At 41.2% G+C, this 12,174-nt stretch overlaps 1 protein-coding gene across 16 annotated transcripts in view; it reads right to left on the reverse strand.

Annotated features, from left to right (window-relative positions):
• UNC13B (unc-13 homolog B) overlaps positions 1-12,174 on the reverse strand; it is a 181,206-nt gene that overhangs the window by 48,346 nt on the left and 120,686 nt on the right. For all 16 annotated transcript variants that reach the window (XM_017746603.1, XM_017746600.1, XM_017746601.1 and 13 more), the window contains 8 exons: positions 11,477-11,592; positions 9,488-9,651; positions 7,341-7,491; positions 6,253-6,321; positions 3,939-4,028; positions 2,378-2,512; positions 1,448-1,581; positions 447-532 (listed from right to left, as the gene is read on the reverse strand). In XM_017746603.1, coding sequence (XP_017602092.1) covers positions 447-532; positions 1,448-1,581; positions 2,378-2,512; positions 3,939-4,028; positions 6,253-6,321; positions 7,341-7,491; positions 9,488-9,651; positions 11,477-11,592 — 945 coding nt within the window. The remainder of the gene's footprint in view (positions 1-446; positions 533-1,447; positions 1,582-2,377; positions 2,513-3,938; positions 4,029-6,252; positions 6,322-7,340; positions 7,492-9,487; positions 9,652-11,476; positions 11,593-12,174) is intronic.

The raw sequence follows: 12,174 nt of genomic DNA on the forward strand, positions 1-12,174 counted from the left end.
AGCAGGAATTGTTCGAACAGCATCTTTCTGCTGATGGCTTAGACAATCAGTGCTGTATTATCCAGGTAACTGGAGCCATGGCACAACCCAGAGTCCACCAACTTCTCCAACCATTTCTACCACAGTACAATGAAAAATAAAGCTGCTGCTGGCTGCTGATCCAAGCCATCATATCATCAGGCCAAAGAGAACTTCTGATTTCAAACCAGCTGGGATGTCAATAAACAGCCTGCAACACAGCCTGACATGCAGGTCTACGCCTCATGCAGATCTCAGCCTCAGTTCTGACCCATAAAGCAGCTGTGCACAGACAAACAAACCACTAGAAATCCCTGCTCCGGTCAGTGGTGCTCCTCATGAGCTTAAGCCTCATTTTCACCAAATGGATGGAGAACAAGAGATCAGCAAAAAGTCAGCTGGCAGCAGTGAGACATTCATTCTCTTACCTTCCATGGCATATTTCATATCCTGGGCAAAAAGACTCCACATGACCTCTGCGCTGATCTTCCCAACTGCAAGCTCCTGAGGAAACCTGAGGGGACATTTAGAAAAGGCTTTGGCACACATCAAAGCAAAGGGCTCTTTTTTATTTAGCTCTGAGCTACACTACAAGCTGAAAAGCTCAACATTATAGATGCTTCCTTCACCCTAGATAAAGCACCAGATGAAAATTGGAGATCATGGACTGTACTCTGTGGCATAGATTAAGTAACCTGAAAAACTGGTTTTAACTCAGAAAGACAGGACCTGGATTCTTCTTTCCTAGAAGAGGTGTACACAGTCATTCTGGGAATGTGACCTCAATGCCCTTGCACCTTTTTCCTCTTCCTTGTCCATTTTTTTTTTCTTTCTCCTTTTAGAGGGTTACTAGGCCGACAGGTGATTGCTATTCATGCTAAATCAATGATGATTAGGGCATAATCCAGGTCTTTGTGTGTAGTACATTGTAGGATCTCTGTCCCCTTCTGCCCTGTGGGACTGTAGGAGGGGTATCCACCGGTTAAGCAGACCTATTTCAGGGTCCTTTCCAATGCTGTGCTGACTCCACCCAATGCAATCTCCCAGTGCTGAGCTGAATGCCACATTCCTAAACCACATCGTAAGATACCTCAGCACCACTATGTGCATTAATGTGCACCCCTGAACTGCTCAACATCAGAAAAAACCAAAAGAACTCTCACCCCAGTTTCAGGTGCCTCCCTGAGTTCAGGATTGTAATAATCAGGGTTTGTGTTCGAACGCCATCGTAACTGAACCTTTTGAAACTCTTCCATCCCAATCAAAAAGTTATTTATATAGACAGAGACAGATAAGACAGAAAGACAGACAGACAAGATAAGTACTTCTATAAATGCACAAGTGACAGAAGAGATAGAAAGCAGTTTAACAAATAAAGCAGAGCACACACAGGCTAGCAATAGTCATACATGACATGGAGGATTCTTACTGATTCAGGACTGGGGTATAAGAGTTCTTATCCTCTTCTATGATGGAAACTATCAAAGTGATGAGCTTGGGCCAGAAATCAAGGTTCCTTATGCTGGGGCCCTGTTCCTCGGGAGGAAGGTCCTGAGTTTTGTTCTGGGAAGGAAGCAATTGGAAAACCAGCATAAAATTTAAGGGGAAAAAAAAAAGCTGGCAGATGCAGATGACGATGCGAACACTAGTCACCTGTGGACCCTTTCTTCCAAAGAGCTTAACATTATTAATGACTGCTGGCAACTTGTCTGATCTAATGCAAAACACAGTAACATGCCAAACCATGTTGCTAGCTGGTAGCCTCAAACCCAACTAATCCCTGTTCTGTCATCTACCATGCCAAGACCAGGCCAGGCTCCAGGAGACCAGCTGAGACATCATTTGCCCTAAGCCTATTCCAAATACTTGCTCTTTAGGTACCTGGCTGGTGACTATATCCCCGCTGACATGCTGTGTGTGCATTACTACAGAGGCCAGTGGTGCTTTCACGCATTTGAGAAGAGTTTGTGTCTAGAGGCACCTCCTAAACCCAGTGCAGGATACTGGGTTCCTGAAAACAAGGTAAAATCTCACTGCTTGAGGTTTACGTATGCTAATGACAGTTTCCTTGATCAGCCTACATTTGCTGTAATTGGCTTTTGCTCGCTCAAAGCTACATCAAACCTTCTCTTCACAAATAACTGCTGAGGCTGGCAAAATGCATTGTAATTAGTGTAAAACAGTTATCATCCTCCCCTTACTAATTAGTGCTCATTAATTGATTACAAAGTTTGTGCACTCAGAAGATAAAAAGTCACGCAACTTTGTTTGTGCTGGCTTTTTGTATCAATTAGTATTCTTGTTATTATCTTAAGAAAATCAGAAAAATTGCATTTCTGCTTGCTTATCAGCTACTCACAGGATCTGTCTGGTACTCCCGACTATACAGCTCATGACAGTTGTTGAAAATGTACTCGTAGGTGGAGTTGAGGCAAGCCTTTACACAGTCCTTCACTACCTGGCTGGCTCGGGGTGGACTCTGCAGCTCTTGGACCTGGCAAGGGTATAACAAAGAGTGTCAAACAAAGCACAGTTCATAAAACAAACAGGGAAAGAACACATCGCCGTTTTGGAAACCACTCGGGGCTTGGTGGATCTGCTTCCAGCAACTTGTGACCTGAAACCACAAATGGGTCACTCCCCCCAGGCATAAAAAAGCAATAACAACATTTATCTCCCCACAGGACCACTTGAAGCATGAAAGAGATTTTGATGTGCCAAGGAAGATTCCCCAGAACAGACAGATCATGTGGCTTGATATGTATATAATCTGAACCAAACACACAATTTCTGCTGAATTTATAGGACTTTGTTACAAAGCCAGCGGGCAATCTTCCCCAGCATTGGAAGAATGTGCAACAGACCAGCGGAGCAGTTTACATCCGATCTGGAAAGTCTTGCTGAAGACCACTTGTCTGCCTTTAAATACAGAAAACTTGCATTAAGTACATCTTTCATCACAAACTTTATTAAATTTTAAAGCAACCAGAATCCTTAGGGACATGCCAACTGATACGCCTTGCAACAGCAGCTGTTTTCATTATTTCATTGTTATGTTGTTTTAGAAAAATGCTGCAGGGGTACTTTAAACTAAACAGACAGGCAATCATCACCCTGCAAATACAACTATAACCTAAAAATTTTGGTATTTTCAGTACCTCTAAACTTTTCAGAGTATTTCTATAAAGCAAACTTCCAACACAGACAGACTGTCTACTTAAAATAAAGTTCTAAATCATCATTTACCCTAGGGCTTAGGAGTAAAATTTTAAGCACTTCCTGAAGTAGCTCAAATTAAACACTTGCTTTGTTTTTGGTAAGACAAAAATTTTTAAGTGACATGTACTAACTGATAATGTAAGGTTGTAAACTTTTAAAAAAGTTTAGAAGCCGAAATTCAGGAATATAAAATAATCTCATTACACACTGCTAGGACAATAAACTTAACTATGAAACCAGCACATTAGCATTCATAACAACTCTCCTGGATCTCTACTGAGAGATATTATCCCATTTCAGTATCTTATCCTCCACGAGAGAAACTCTAAAATATTTACTAGATAAAGGTAGTGAAAAATCTTCCTAAAGTTATTAAAAAAGCAAATTATCTTCCTGAAACTAGACAATTTCCTTTATTTCTCCTCCTCCTGGTTTTTTTTCTTTTTTTTTGGGGGGTGGCGAGAGGGTTGTACCGTCTTTATGACTCAAGAACAATAGGGAAAAGCAATTTACATCCTCATAATGCAAAATACACAGAGGTAAAGACAAAATGTGGATGTTTATACATGGTCAGCAGATGATTTCCATTTTCCTTAAGTGTCTAAAGCACAGAAACATGAAACAATGGTTTGAAAATAGGAATCAACTCCTGGGGGAAAAAACTGCAGAGATGCCATTCCCATCCCCACCCATACCCCTACCTTCATCCTGAAAAAAGTGATGCTGGTGAGCAAATCCACTGTAGACTTCAGGTCCTGCAGCCGTTCACGGCTGCTGGCTGGGAAGTTATTCTGTTGACAGAAAAGGGAAATCCTGTTGGAAAGCACAGTCAGATCCATGCAAGGCTTCAAGCATGTGCTAAATAAGGAAACTGTCTTGGAAACATTTCCTGCTCAAGAAGCTTGCACCAGTCAAAACAATGCTCAATAAATAAGGCCTTTTTGCTGCAGGAGCTTATCTGTTTGCTTAATTAAACAGCTTCTCATACAAAGAAACGTAAAGTCTGTGGATGCCAGGAGACTGACAGCCCTTGGTGGCAGGAAATCTCTCCTTGGCTGTAGAAAGAGCAGGCTGGGAACAGCCTCACCACTGGCAGACCTGGCCTTTTGCCTGAGGTTGTGCGAGCACTTTCCTTTCTGCACTCAGTGCTTGGTTTTTTGGCTTCTCTTCTGAAAGGCCAAGGGGTGTGGTGTATTCAACACCTCTCCAGAGAAGCAAACAAGACCAAGAAAGAAAAATTAACACTGATCCCCTAAGAAGGTATTGGAACTAGCCAGAACCCTGTGAGATCCCATATGTAAATACATATGCTGAATGCAGCTAGCTTTGCTTCTTGCACAAAACTCTTCCCTTTCCGACCTCAGGCACTGTGCCCTTTCCTACATTCCCACTGTCTCCGACCTGTGTCCTTTAACAGCATTCATGTTCCTCAGCATGTCCTTACATTCAAGCTGATGTGAATGGTTTTGCTGCAAGTAAAACAGCAGGGGCAACCTTCTCTTGGACAGACTCTTCACATCTGCACTTTCAAAAATTATTAGATATGAAGGTGAAAAGGGTGGAGAGGAAAAAGTTTTAACTTTTTACTGAGGACTTGCAGAAAAATATGCTGTCTCTTGACAGTAGTAACTGCGTATTACTGCAGTTCAGCTAACCACTGCAGGCAATTTGATGCTCTTTGCAGTCATTTGTAGATGTCCTTCCGAGACAACTCTCCTTTTAGAGTTAAGGTCTCCACACACGTACTCTCTGGAACTTAGGGTATTTATCGAAATCGAAGACTTCCATGGGTCAAGACCTAAATACAAACCATCTGACGAATGTAAACTGCCATCTCCTGTCTGGAAAGCTGCAAACTAACAACTTTTCTTACAGAATTTAACTTGCCCTATAGGGGTCTTAAAATAATTACTAAGTGCTCCCGTAGTGCTTCAGCCATTTCTCTAAATATAATGGCAATTAGATTACACCTGAATTATTTAAACTACACAAATCTTTCCTGGTCCTTTATGTAAGATCTTACTTTTTTGTGCACAATCCAGTTGCATTAGCCACCAAAAACCAGCTTTTACTGAATACCAAGCAAACAAAAAAGGCAGCACAGCTACAGATCCCTATTGCCATGGGTTGGTAATTTTCTCTCTGCTACTCAGTGGATCAGCACTCTATTTAGACCTTCTCTTATTAGTAATGTAGCTTTAGAATAGCTCTTCCCACAATACTCCTTTTATCTTCTTTTGCACCTTGCCCCTTTTCCTTTTTGTTTTGTCTTCCTAATGCACTTCTCTTAATCTCCTTGTGTTTTTCTCCTCTGTATGTTTTTCTGTGTTTCAGGTAAATGCTGAAATCAGAAGTGGATAACTAAATAAAATCAAAGCTCATATTTGGCCACCATTTTCAAAATTTTCAATGAATTAGTCACCAATTGAAATAACATAGCAAGGAATTTAAGGGAAAAAAACCAGCCAGGTCACATGATAAGACAATGCTGACTCTGGAACAGCAAAGAAAGAAAGTGGAGGTTTCATGAAGCCTGTTGGACTAATGTCAACATTTGAAATTAATCTGCTGAAGTGGGGGGGATCTCAAATCTGACAATACATCACGATTCGAGTTTGCCAAACCTAAAGTAAGTGACAACATGGTCCTCTAAAATATTTCTGTCCTAGCATAGAACAACTCTATTTTCCCTTTTTAGATAATACCTGAAGTAGCAGATAAGAGTAATTCAAATTATTTAATCCAATCCAACTTCTGGGAAAATATCAGAGATAAGCACAGTTCACAATCCTCAAATTATTTCAGAAGTCTTGAGGAATTATAATGGAAGAAAAAAACAAGGTGTAAGTTCTATCCACGAGGAAAACAAAATGGTACATTTGAACAACAAGCTTGTCATGACAATTCCTTAAGACACAAACTGTGCAACAACTTAGAAATGCAAGAGAAATCCAAATAGTGTGTTTCCCCATGCCCACCGGAATACCTGTAAGGATTCTTTTTATTCCCACTCACCCTGTACATTGAGAGATCAATCCGAAGTGAATTATGAAGCTGGTCCAGAAGCTTCACAAATCGTTCTTTCTGTTGAGCAGAAAACACCAATAAACATTCACATATCACCACTGTCCAATCCCTATTCAGAGTAAGCAACAGGGTATCAGGTAATCAGTGTTACATCTCATGAGAGCAGGAGGAAGCAGTATGGATACACAGCACTGTGCAAACAGTACTTTCATTCGATTCTTGGATTTACTTTTAAACTGTAATTATTTCTGAAGTCTGTGAAACATCAGAATTGTCAGAAAAAACATTCCATTATCACTCTGAAGTTAGAGGCAGAACAGAAACCTCTTTGATTTTCTATCTGCAATTTACACTGAATTTGTATTTGAGAGAAAATGCTTATTCAGAGGTTAATAAAGTACCAGCAGAAAAGGGTCTAATTCAGAGCAATGACACAGCTCCATGATCTTATCTGTATCAGTGACCAGTACTACAGGCTTCTTGTGACATAACTTCTTGAGGTCAGGTCTCTCCACTGAAGAGGTCAGGTCTCTCCACTGAATTCTGATTTGGCATTGTGAATACCTCTTCAATCTATTTATAAATTCTCAATCTGATGGGAAGTATTAGCTTTTCCAAATACTTTTCCAGCATGCTCAACTCCACCACAAGTTATATACAAAACATTTTAACCATTAGGAGGACAGACTTCTTTTGTGGTGGTGGTGATTTTTTTCTTAAAGCAGTTGCTGTTTTTAAAAACAAAGTTCTGAAATTACCAGATCACACAGTGTATTTTACCAACAGCACTAACATGCAGAGTTAGTATCGTTTGCTCATTCCATACCATCTGTGCTCCACTGCAATGTGAACACAAAGAATAAACATCACAATGCATTACACTGATTGATATCTGAAATGTGTGATGATCAAGACAATAAACCCATGCTCTTTGTCTGGTGTAAAAGAGTTCCACTGCTTCCAACTCCTCACAGATTTAATGTTCCTTAACAGAACAAGTTATTTACTGAAGGGTGAAAGCCCCGTAGGCAAATGAAAGAATGCCAATTGCAACACTACCAAACACACAAACCTACCCCAAAATTGGAGGCTGCAAAGCGGTCCGAAGCAGACACATTTGTGGAGGCAGTGGTGTGTGCATAATAAGCATTGATATTGGCAAGTAAGGTGCTCATCACAGCTGGCACGCCTGGGCACATGTATTTAGAGGAGAGACACGCAAAATGCCTGCAAAAGGACAGCAATATAAGTCATTCTGGTCTCTTTTGTGCAGCAGACTTGACTTTATCCCTTTAATAGACCCCTTTTGCTGCTGGTGGGCACCATGAACAGATGGAAGTTACGTTTCATCCCTTTATAGAACTCCAGTATCTCAGAGCTTTTTTCAGAAAGATGCCATCTAGACAACAGCTCAAAACAAAGAGAAATCCCTTCACTGCAGCCATTTCCAGATCATAAAACAGCTTCTCAACCACTTGTTGCCAGCAGTACATGGCTTAGTGATGCCCCGGGTCCTGATGCCAATTCCTAGAACCAAGCCTGACACAAGGAAATTTACACAATTTGCTGCCGCTTGAGGCAGACACAGGTTGTGAGGGGTCATGAGGCAGCAGCAACTGGAAAGCATTAATGCCCAGTGAGAGTACACATTAGTATTTCTGTGCTGCACTTTTTATGGCTAACCCATTCAGCCTCCAAGAAGCATGCACATTGATTTGCATTTTCCCATTCTCTCATTAAATGCAAGGAACCCTCCTCCAGGAAATCTCAAAATTATGCTAGGAGCATCCAGGCTTGTGAAATGATTAAAAATTTTTTAAAAAATTCTGTAAGACCTTAAAAAAAAAAAAAAAAATTAGAGCTTAAGAGGTCTTATATCATGGGAAATGGCAAGTAAAGTTCATTCCAAGAGGCAGAAGAGATGGGCCATTTTTATGCAGAAATACTCACTAAATTCCCAGATTAAATCCAGGAGCTATTTTCCAAATGTAACTTTCTCCCTAAGGGACTCATAGAATCATAGAATAGTTTGGGTTGGAGGGGACTTTTAAAGGTCATCTAGTCCAACCTCTTCAGTGATCAGGGACCCCTTTCACCACATCGAGTTGCTCAAAATCCTATTCAACATGATCTTGAACACTTCCAGGGATAGGACATCTACCACCTCTCTGGGCAGCCTAGCCTATCCATCCACTGTTTCACACGCTCATGGTAAAATATTTCTTCCTTTTATCTATCCTAAATCTAACCTCTTCAAGTTTAAAACCATGCTTGCTGCATGACACTTATGTACCAGTTGGTCATTTAGGTACTGGGTAAATATAAGCACATGAAATGGCTTGGTTTAGCTTTGAGAAGAGAAGCCATGAGGACTGGGGATCTAATCAGAGAGGCAGTAGACCTTCATCCTTGGAAATTTTCCACACCCTTGAGCAGCCCAGTCCAACTTTCAAGTTAGCCCTGCTATAAGCAGTGACTAGACTTCCAGAGAAATCTGCCAATTCTTTTCTATTTTGGCTTAAACCAATAGGCAGAAAAGCTGCTTGCAAGGTGACATAAGTACAGCTCATAACTCATCTAAGGACCCGTAACCCAAAACTTTCAGCTTCTATGTGAAAAAGTTCACTTTTGTCTGCTACATTTTATATTACATTTGAAATAAGAAATGAGCTAAGCATAGCAATACTAGTCTTTAAGAGGAAGAATGACTAATCCCAAATCCAAGCAAAAGTATACAGACAAGGAAAAGGTTCTTTGAAGATACAGCACTGCATTAGCCTAGCTCCGAAGAGGACAAATCAGTGGCACCATTACTCAAACTTTCTTCAAATGCTTTCAGCAGCACCTGGGAGATCAGTCACTTCAAAGGACTGTAACACTTGCCACAACAGACACATAGGACAAATACTTCCACAAAACCTCATCCCTTCTCATATCAGAAATCTCCAGTGGGAACCTTGAGCAACACCTTTTTAACAGAAGAATTCTCAAACAGGGATTTGAGAGTCTCAAAACAGAAATGGCAAACAATAATTTCTAGACTTCGAGGACACCAGTGATTCAAGGACAGGCGGTCTCTTCCCTCGCGCAGTAAACCCCATAAGGAGCAGCTGTCACTGCCAAGCTTTCCATTACCGATACACTTCATCTTCTAAATAGTAAGAGTCACATCAATTAGTTACACCAATTATCAGCACTCAGGAACACAAGAAATGCATCTTACGTCATGGCCTGGTATATTGACTCAATGCCATAACGCATTGCAAATTCATCCACGATCTCTTGGGCTGTCTCATCAAAATACACCTTCCATGCATCATCTCCTTTGGCATCAGGGATCTTCACCACCCCATTCCCTTGCACATCTGTGAGATGGTGAAAGAGGTTCTGAAACACAAAACAGGAACAAGTTTGTATCTGAGGCTGCTGAAGCCTCTAAGTAAGATTCATGAAGAGCTTGGAACTGCTGAGGTGGTGGCACTAACACAGATTTCTTCATTTTCCTCTTTCTTTCCCCCTGCCCACTCTGTATTTTCTTTTACCTTCTTTTCTTCTTGTAAGAATCTCATAGCTGAATTTTTCACATGCTTACCTACAACTTTACCCAGCAGACATTGTGAACGATGCAGAAGAGTGCTTCAGTGCATTGAAACTACACACTAATTAGTTTGCCTGAAACCTACGCATTTCTGTCCTCAAAATAAAAATGCCTTAATACGGACAAGCTATTTAAACTAGCTGACATTACAGCTCTGTATTAGTGTTGTAATTATTATTATATGGAACAGTCCAAACAGATTTTTTTTTTCCTGAAAAGAACACCCTTAAGATCACCCCTAACAACTAGACACTTGCATTATTATTCAACATAACCCTTCACTTTATCCAACACTGGAAAAGTTTTCAGCTATCATTGCTATGCAGAAACTGCACATTCAGCTCAGTGGGTTACTCAGTAATCCTCAAATTCATGTCACTTACAGATTCATCACCCTTTCAGACAGCTGGCTCCCTACAGTAAGGGATGCAAAAGTCTAATGATCTCATTAGGAGATCGAGGACTCTGCTTTACACTACTATTTTTCCTGATTGTATTATTCTTGCTGCAAATCATCTTCATTTTGGAATACACAAAAGAAAGAAGGTGATAATAAAAAGATACCTATTTGCAAAAAAAGAGCAGCAAGTGATCATGCATGTTCAAAGGACAAAACCAAAACAGCTTACCAAATAATAGCCATCACTGAATTAAAAAACAATAAATATGTACTGAAGGACACAACACAGCCTCCTAAAAGAAGCCTACTTTCTTGAGCTTCATACCTACCTTACAGAGAGCTCCCTGGTAAGGCTAGAAGACACCACAGAGCTCATCCAGCTCAACGTCTGGATAAATATGTTGTTCCTGTAGATGAACATTCCTCTCTGTGATACAACTGTCCTTCTCTGTCTAAGATGAACTTGCTTAACCCTCACTGACCTCAGGATATTCTTGTATACAGGACTCTGACTACTCTTCCTTCTTCAGGCACTTTTGAGACTGACCCTGCTGCCTGCCTTTTCTTTGACACAGATAGACTGGGCATCTCTCCAAGACAGGGTTTTCCCTTTAGTCCTTCTCATAAGTCATCTTTGGATTTCTCCCAACTTCTGCAGCACTGCCTGTGCAGCTCAGTCCATCCTGAGACAGGTCAGTGCCCAGAAACCTCAGTTTAATCTTCTGTTCCCCAACAGTTGTTCATAACTACACACCACTGCAGCAGCACCGAAGAATTTATGCCACCAATACCTGCATCACTTAACAGCCCAAGACAGAGACTCCCTCCTCAATCAGAATTTACTCATAATGATTTTAGTATGCTTCCTCTAAAGAAAGACAGAGGTACAGCACATGTTGAAAACATCAGTCAAGGAAATTCAGAGGTTTCTCATCATGGGCTCTGAGTGAAACCAAAGCCTGATCTCTGCCTGACAGTAGCACAGCTGTGATAGTGGCACAGACTGACCCAGCCAGTCCCCAGTGTGGGGGAGACAGCTTAAATCTGCCTTTGCCTCCCTGACAAATGTGGGTTTGATGATTCAGTGTGTTACCAGGCCTGCATGGGAGGGAAAAGAAGGCTCACCTAGGGCAAAGAGGAACATTTCAAGGAAATAAAGGTCAGAAGATTGCTTTTTCAATAGTCAGAAAGAACAGTGTGATATTCCCACTTACCTCATGAAGGCAAGTGTACTGAATATGATATGGAGCCACCTTCTCCTCGCCTTTGATCTCCACACTGATTTGCAGGCGGATAGCCCCAGACACTGCAGACTTATCTGTTCGCTTCTCTAGAAGGCAAAAACATCAGCAATTATATGCATTGTTCATGTTCAGAGCACAGCCATCTCGGGGTGACAACTATGGCACGAGAAACTGCTGGACCATCGGGCTGAGTCACCACAGAGAAAACTTTCTCTTTTCTTTCAAAACACTAAATAATACCAAGTAGACATCAGCAAAACAACTGCCATGATACACCCTCAATATGACATATCTAACTACAACTACGCACATTTTTAGACATAAGACAGCCTTTCTGTCAGCAAATGTGCTACAGGGTCTCGGATTCGGTCAGCTGAACTAGAACCACCAAGGACAGATTCCTTTTCTGAGAACAGTGCTGACTGATGTGGAATTTGTCCCTAACTTCACCAGAGCCCTGAACTCCTTGGAACTGGTGGTTGTCCCTATCAAGAAGATTTTGGATCTCCTAGGAGATGACAAATCCACAGTGCCTGTCGACTCAGCACCATCTGGCTGCTTGCTGGTACTTTCTACAACAACCACTGGAAAAGGTCTCAACAACTTGGCAGCCCAGTGCAAGGCACCTGATAGTCTTACAGACTGGTAAAATGCTTCTTTTGACACTA

The sequence above is a fragment of the Corvus brachyrhynchos genome, unplaced genomic scaffold (assembly GCF_000691975.1).
Source record: "Corvus brachyrhynchos isolate BGI_N302 unplaced genomic scaffold, ASM69197v1 scaffold139, whole genome shotgun sequence".
NCBI classification, from domain to species: Eukaryota; Metazoa; Chordata; class Aves; order Passeriformes; family Corvidae; genus Corvus; species Corvus brachyrhynchos.